The sequence below is a fragment of the Mangifera indica genome, chromosome 1 (assembly GCF_011075055.1).
Source record: "Mangifera indica cultivar Alphonso chromosome 1, CATAS_Mindica_2.1, whole genome shotgun sequence".
Classification (NCBI taxonomy): domain Eukaryota; kingdom Viridiplantae; phylum Streptophyta; class Magnoliopsida; order Sapindales; family Anacardiaceae; genus Mangifera; species Mangifera indica.
The window spans coordinates 21,346,912-21,355,639 of record NC_058137.1 but is presented as its reverse complement, the minus strand read 5'-3'; the positions used below and the strand labels follow the sequence as shown (position 1 = coordinate 21,355,639).

The window sequence follows — 8,728 nt, the reverse complement described above, 5'->3', positions numbered from 1 at the left end:
ATTAAACGAATTTGAGCCAAGCTAAATCAAACCAAATCGACTTTCAAAATCGAGCCGACTCGGATCATATCCAAGCCTATCCACAAGCAATTCACTCATTTACCAAGTATATTTTATGGGCAGTGGTGTATCTATCATATTGAAGGTCGATCTATATGTTATAGATATGTCTACTCACTATATGTTACACGGACTCTAGTTACCAAATATGAGTACTATATATGTTCATCGTATTTTATTATTTTAAACATATTTCATTTTACTTTTATACTCAAAACATATAAAACACATATTTATATTTAACAATCGCATTGTCATTGTCCTTTTTTTTAATTGTTTTTTGACAACATGTTAAGTATTAAAAAGACTATAATTGAATTTTGTTTATGTATTGTATTTGAGAGTTTTGAGACTATGATTTGAACTTCAGTTATATACTATATTATATTTGGTATAATAGTCAGTTAAAATATTTTATATTTGAAATATTATATTGATTTTAACCAATTAATTTATGAAAAAAATATTAAAATAATGATAATATTATCATATTTTTAAAAACATATTTTTGATAATGTATCGCATTAATTAAATAAATAAATAAATAAATAAATATATATATATATATATATATATATATGTTCCATATTTTTCTTACATGGTTTTATTGTTGTATTTTTACAATGTAATTTTCGCAATTTGTCTTATCATACTTGTAAAATATATTGTTGTAAATTTTTTATCTATTCATGTTTACAAACTTAGAAACATAAAACTGACATCCTTAATTATAACTCTTGAGGTATGTTTGATTTGGGTATTATTTTATTGTCAAAAATAAAATATTATCACATGTTGTTTAATAAAAAATTATAAATGTAAATAATTATTATGTTTTATTTGATATAATAAAAAATATTAAAATATTATTTTACTTAATCATAACAAAATTTATTAGATATAATTATTTTAAAATATTTATTATGTTATTTTTTATATTGATTAAAAATTATGATATTTTTAACTTAAAAAATGAATAATTAATGATAAAATTATAACAAAATTAAAACTTACTTTAATAATCTTTTTAATATTTAAAGTGGATATAATAATTATGTTACTCTTATATTAATTATCACATCATTATTGATAATAAAATATTATTAAAATGTTTTATTATCTTACAAAACAAAAAAAAAGTAAGATTAATAATAAAATATAGTAAGGGTTGGGTACCGTGTGAAAATTTGGGGAATGGAAACCTAGAACATTTGAGATAACTCTTACCTAAAATAGAACTTCTAGGTTTCAGATGGGATCTGATTTCTATCGAAAGCCTGTACTATATTAAATGGTGTAACATAATTCAAAAAATGATAAACATGTTCGGTTCCGGGTAATATGTCGGATTGAAAAAAGAACAAACAACATGCTACAGATGACACCAATCTAAATTGGCAGTGTTGTGAGCATTTCTTGAGTCTCATATGAAGTTATTGGGACGAGGCAATCTACAACACTCTGGTCAACTGGTGCCACAGCAGCAAATACTAGTATTAACATGAAGGCAGGCATGAAATCTATATGGCACAGTTGCTAATCTTTTAGCAAATTCAAGTGGCTCGGTTTTATATATTAGGAACCAGAACCTACTTAAGATAAGTCAGTTTCGGATAGGAATAATAACAATTCTAATTTTGGTTCGATTTTTTGTTCATCCTTAAAAGACAGATTATCAAATTAATTTTGTATACCCTAAACCAAACACTCCCTTATGTGCATTTTGTTAAAGAAAGTTTGAGCTTTATAATTATAAATTAAGAATAAAGAGGCTTCTTTAACAAGAAAGGGAAAAGGACAAACAGCACCGGCCACAACGACGACTAGCTAAGATGCTTCTTGCCTGGAGTGTGAAAGTGAAAGAAAGATTCTGTTGACATTTTAGATCATTCAAATTCATTTTAGAACAGACTTATAATTTAAATAATAACTTAAAATTTGTGTAAATAATATAGAGCTCTTAGATTAATTACAAATAAGATTATCAACTGTGCTTATACTTATAATTTATTACAAGAATTATACTAAATTAAGATTGAATCATCGAATCTCTTCAAAAGGCTAAAAATTAACATAACAAACTTTTAATTAGGGTTGGTATTACATTTAAACTGAATTAAATTTGAATTTGATTTAATTTGTATGAAATCAGGTTCAAGCTTAAGTTCGAGTTTAATTTGTTTCAAAAGAGTCAAACTCAAGTTCAAGCTTTGAACTTGTTTTGTTATTAAAACGATATCATTTTAATGTATTTTAGTTAAAATAACATCGTTTTACATCGAGTTTTTTAAGTTTATTGAGTTTGATAAGACAAACACTTTGAAGTTTAAACTTGAAAATATAAAATTTCCAGGTTTGAACTCAAACTTGCTTAAGTTAAGTTCGTTTTAGACTTATTTGAATTGAGTTCGAACTTAAACTCAAACTCAAACAAACTTAGTTCTAATCTAACTCTACTTTTAATTAAAATTTAAAAAAAAAAAGGCACATAATGAGTTAAAAGTCCCCAGTCTTTTATCATTTTCACAATCGCATCCCAACCAAGTACGTCCACAATTCTTTTTATTTTAACTCATCCATCTCATGTAATCCACTCAATCTCACCCACCATTTTTGACATCCTATAATATTCAATTTTATATTTTAAAACCATGTGACATTGCATCATCGGAGGGAGAGACGGCCAAAAAAAAATCACTAGAAAATGTAAAATTTAATAAGAGAAAAATATAATTTTTTTTTTAAGTTTAATTTTAGAAAAAAAATGTTAATTTTTTGAACTTAAGAAAAAAATAAATAATATTTTATTAGTTTTAATATATTATTAATTAAATAATAATTTTAACTTGAAATTAATTATTTTTGTTGTTTTTAATCATCTATGAGTGAAAATTAGATTTTCTATAATTAACAGGTGAAAGATTGATTTATATTAAACTTTGGTGGGAATATGTCTTTTGGCCTTCTTTTAATTTTAACTCATTCATCTCTTCTGTATTCCACTCAACCTCACCCACCATAATCGCCATTCTATAATATTTAATTTTTTATTTTGGAACCACGTTACACGTCACCGTTTCATTTTGCTCGTCACAAATTACAAATAACAAGAATTAATACAACATTAATTTACGCTCAGTCAAAACGCTACTTCACGAGCATTTCTTTCTTGCGAATCCGAATTTTTCACTGGCCAAATTAAACTCAACGTAAAAATCCTGAACCTGGAAACTCCCCAGAATTATCGCCGGTCCGGTGCTGCTGAGCCCGGCTTCAACCGAGTTATCGGTAAGAATCATCAAACAAATGGTGCTTTCATTACCATAAGCAAAATAATTCTCCAATGGTAAAGCCATTTTTGCTCCACCTTTGAATTGGAAAGTCAGTTTCGGAATATTGCCCGATTTATCGCCCGAAATCTTGAAACATGGCCTTAAACCGGACTGAATTTCCTCCTTTGGTGCTCTGCTGTTGTTACCCATTTGTTTTATGAACTCCTCTGCCACTGCCTCGAAAATGGGTTTCTCCATGAAAGTTAACGTTGAACCCGAATCCACAATGGTTCCTCCGTTTCTGTCGGATCCGGGCGCCAAAAACCGGTGTGGAACCTTCACGTGACGATTTCCAACAACGATTTTTCTTAAAAGCACGTAATAATATTCTTCAAAAGCAGAATTGTCCCCCTTTGGGTTCTTCAGAAACGGCGTGTAGCGCACATTTGAAGCGGTGCCGGTGGTATTACCCGAAACCGACCCGCTTTCCAAAACCAGGTTACTACTCACCGATGTGTCATCAAAATTGCGAGAAAGTAAGCAATATGAGAATTTACCAGCACCCAGTTGAGATGGCAGCGATTCCTTGCCACGACCGAACCCGGCAATGCCGGCGGGTTGTCGGTTTGAGACAATGGAGCATCCGACGAGGAAATCGGGTCGTTTTTTGTTGGGAAAATCTAGAGTTTCAGATAACAAAAGTCCCGCTGTGGAACCTAAACCGTACTGAAGAATATAAGGAGGACAAATTTGGGAGCATTTTTTATCATTAGGCCCACAGCTTTTGCACTGGGCGGCAACTTCTGACCCGAAAATCCAAGCACATTTCGGACTGCGGCAGCTAATGAATTTCGAGGAAGAAGAATTTTTGGGAATGAAAGTAGAAATGTCAGATGGGTCAACGTTGGGAAAAGAACAGCCAGAACAAAGATAATGGGTGGTGCAGGGGAACCAAACGAGGCTACTACCAGTGTCGAAAATGAGAGGCATTGTTTGAGGAGGAGTGCCGAAGCTGAGAGAGATGGCGTAGCCACCATAGCTGTGAGCAGTTAAAGGAGTTGAAAGAGTAGAAGAAGAGTTTTTTCTTATTTTGATTTCTGATTTAGATTTGAGGTGTTGGGCTCTGGAAAGTGAAGAAATGGCTAAAGAGTTGAGGAGCTTATAGGGATCGGAAGAAGCGTGCTTTATTGCTGAAGGAGTGAGTGGGATTGTAATTGTGGTGGTGGTGGCGGCGGCGGCGGCGAGGAAACAAAGGAGAGGAAGGAGACAAGAGAGAGCCATCAGATTAGACATGAGCGTGCGTGAGTGACTCAGAAAAGAAAGTGATGAAAATGACTTGTTTTTTCCGTCAGTTGGTTGATACAGGGAGATGGCAAACTGGCAGCAGATTTATAATAACATGTGAGTCCTTTGCTCCTTTAAAATCAGGAACTACCGAGTACCCCCTCAAATTTCACAATTTCCTGATAGCAACACATCTATGCCCAATTAATATGTTACTTTCTGAATAAGATGGATGAATATGTCATTTTATCTCCATATTGGGACTTCAAAGTAATTCTTCTGGGAATGTGACATGTTGGTAACGGATAGAAAGACTTTGGAATTATGTTCCGTCAGTGAAACATATTTTCTTCTAACATGATAATAATGGTTGAATCACTATTTCCCATCAAAGCTTTGATGAAAACAATTTTTCACCTTACTGGTCTGCTCTACTATCTCATCCGGTAATGAAGGACCCATAAATAAAACTTTGGGATGTCAATATTAGAATAATATAAATAAATTTTAAATTAAAATAAGGTCAAAGGACTATTTCCTACCCAAAGTATCATATAATCTCAAGTTTCCACTCCTTAACTTTAAAAGTCTCATTTACTCACTTATAGACTATTAAAATTAACGAAACTCTAACCCTTTAAAATTTTATCTTTTTCCCTGCTAATCTTTAAAAACTAAAAGTTTCCTCTTAACCAAAGTTTTCAAAAATGATAGTTTCCCCCAGGGTTTAGTTTCCCCCAGGGTTTAGTTTCCAGATCTCTGGTGTCATTGTTGACAGTCTTTCTCTCCTGAAGCTTTCTCTCCCTCCAGCGGTCTCTCTTTACTCAATTGAACGTCTAAAGCTCTTGGTCTGAGAAGACATAGAGTTTCATCTTCCCGATGAAGCTCTTTGTCTCCTATCATCTCCAAAGCTTCATTGGACGCCGATCAGACATCCAACTAAGTGGAAAGAGACCACCAAAGAGAGAAAAAGCTTCAAGAGAGAGAGGCCATTGGCAATGATGTCGGAGATATGGAAACTAAAACCTTAGGGGAGAACTGTTATTTTTTAAAAGTTGGGTTAGGATAAAACGTTTAGTTTTTAAAGTTTAGAGGAGAAAAAGTAGATTATATTTTAGTTGATTTTTAATATTATAAATAAAGTAACGATTTTCCTCTAAAACAGTTCATTTTAATCAATCATGAGTAGGTATTTGAGATTTTCAAAGTTAAGGGGGGAAACTTGAGAAAGCAACAAACTTTGGGGGGGAGAGGGGAATAAGTCCTTTGGCCTTAAAATAAACACAAATATTTATATTAATTAAACATTTATTAACTAATACATTTATAATGTGATTTCATTTTTTTAAAGTATTGTAGAATAATTTTATTATCAATACTATCAAATACATCATTCTCTATATAAACAATATGAGTTGAATCTAAATTGAGTTAACTCAGTCTCGAAAGTCGGCTCGACTTGTTTCAACTTGGCTCCAATTTGTTTAGTTCAAAATCGAGTATGAAGATTTGATTGGTTTTTGAAACCGAGCTAACTCAAGCTAGAGATGTTTAGCTTGAGTTTAACTTAAATTTATAGCTCGAATCTATAGTTTAGATTTATAGATCAAGTTTAGTTCAAATTTATAATTTGAGTTTGTGGCTCATTGAAAAGATATGACGTCATTTTACCTTCAAAGCACTAATCTGAATTACAAATTTGAGCTACTAATTTGAGTTATGAATTCAACCTGAACTCGAATAGAATTAAATTAAACCATTTTTTATTTTAGTCAAACTTGAGTTATCCAAGTCGCACTATTTTTAATTTAAGTTAAACTCGAGGTAAGGGTTGTTTGAGTTTGGTCTGGTTCGTATCCACCCCTATAAACAACTAAACTATCATTGAACTATGGATCAAATTCATTAGACCACAAAACAATATATTCAAACAATTCTAGATATTTTGTTGGAATATCATGATGTGATTTCATTAACATGATATCATTTATTTTTCCAAAACAAGCTCAATGTGATTTCATCTATGGGGTAGACTGTAAAAGTTGTTTTGTAGGAATCTTTGACATAAGTGTGTTGGAATTTTCAACACTTAGCACTAGTAGAATTGGAGAAAAGAGAAGTGGTTGGCAAGAACTTTCATTTTGAATGGAGAGAGTGAAAGCATAACATTTTTTGTCAATACGGAAAGAGGAACATGTTATATTATACAATTGAAACTAATATGAGAGGTAAACTTGAAAATTTATCTAAATTTGTGGATTTTTTAAAAAAAGGCAAGAAGAATGTCTGCCAGTGTCATCTAGGTCAATGTACTGGGAGCCAATTTGCCTTTTCTTTTAGACGTCATGATATGTTTATAAGAGGAAACTCTAATGAATACTTTATGGTATACACTAGCCTCCAAGTCTCGTCATCTTTGATTGGCATAACTTTTTTTATTGATCTTGGGTCTGTTTCATCCTTTATTTAATCAATTGAATGTCTTCTATCATTTTCTAATTAATTACAGTCTAAGTAACTCTATCAAATAATCTTTTTTGCCCAACTCATCCCAATGTAGAGGAGAACAACACATTTTACTATATAGTGTCTCATAGGTCGTTATCCGAATCGTTGTATGATAATTGTTATTATAGTTGAACTCTACTAACAACAACATCTCAACTCAGCTAACCCTATGATCTAAACATTATGCTCTCAACATATCTTTTAGCACGTGGTTGGCCCTCTAGAACTTATGGGTCACACATAATAAAGAGTTGCATGCTATGACTTAATATGTTTGACTTTATTACATATATAAAGTGGATCACCTTGAGTTTCCATGAACATGATGTATTTAGATGTCTATTAGCATATCTTGATAATTAGGAATAAATATAAGACACTTTGTTGTGCCTAACTGAGAGAAACTAAAAATTTGGGGCTGAAATTTAATGACCTAAAATTTAGGGGCATGGAATGTAACATGTGTGTCTAAGGTTATGAGAATGTTTCATATTAATTGAATACATTCTCGCAACTCGTAAAGTTTTGTCAAATTTATGAGAGAGAAGAAAAATTCATTCTCTTTTCTTCAATCCAAAAAGAATATATACTCAACTGAATACATAGACTAGCACTTATAAGATATCTCGAACTCTTTCCCATTGTTCATGGTGTCGTAATGCCTTCATGTGGATGAGTGGAAGCTTTGTCAACTTATGAAGAAAATGTAAAACACATCCGAGGCAAAATCTTGCTTGGTGGAGCCTCCAAATGCAGATATTGTGTGTTAAACTTGAAAAGTTATATGTAATGTCCCCTTAATCCTAAGGAATAAATTATCAATCTCATTTTTATGTTTTAAAATTGCTTCCACTACTATTTTTATTGAATAATTGAGATCACACACATTTTCACTATAAATATTTCTAGAATTGCCAATATATATGTGCATATGATCCTTACGATCAAGACACACATTGATTCCTCATCACCATCTATTATTTCAAAGAAATTCATCTTGAAATATAAAATATATGTAAAGCCTGTGATGAAGAAGTGTCATTATTATTAGTTATATACATGACATTGTGTATACAAGCAATACAAAATACAAATACATTAGCCAAAATAATTGGCTTAGAGCACCCACTTCATTAGCTACAAATTTAACATTTCGAATAACTCATAGCTTCTCTAGACTTTTAAGTTTTTGAAATACAACCATACTCTTTTCTTTTTACAAGAAGTACACTGCAGTTGAAAAACTTAGTCTTCTCAGTTTACTTAGCAGACTTTTGCTATTAGCATGGCTACAAAACCAACTCATCCCATTCCTTTTCTATTAATAGAGCAAGCTGTCAATTTTTTAATCCATATAGTCTTAGAGAAACAACCTTCAAAGAACAGATGAGGAATATTTTCACTAGCTTGATTACGAAGTACACATTTATCATCATCAACAACTTCCACTTTGACAACCTACTTTGGTTTAAACCTCGTTACGCTTGAAGTCAACTACGAGATGAAGCTACGTTTGGGATAAAAGCATTACCCCAAGATAGCTTAGCCCAAGCTGCCATAGCTGAACCTATACTAAGCCTATCCCAAGCCAAAGCTACTGAGAA

General features: G+C 31.8%; 1 protein-coding gene across 1 annotated transcript; it reads right to left on the bottom strand.

Annotated features, from left to right (window-relative positions):
- Positions 1–3,088: 3,088 nt before the first annotated feature.
- LOC123214823 (probable aspartyl protease At4g16563) lies at positions 3,089–4,710 on the bottom strand. The gene has a single exon (XM_044634823.1). The coding sequence runs from the start codon at positions 4,623–4,625 to the stop codon at positions 3,213–3,215; it is 1,413 nt and encodes a 470-aa protein (XP_044490758.1). The 5' UTR covers positions 4,626–4,710; the 3' UTR covers positions 3,089–3,212.
- Positions 4,711–8,728: the final 4,018 nt, after the last annotated feature.

Excerpts from the sequence above, each read along its gene's own strand:
- LOC123214823 (XM_044634823.1), bottom strand. The coding sequence starts at position 4,625 with ATGTCTAATCTGATGGCTCTCTCTTGTCTCCTTCCTCTCCTTTGTTTC.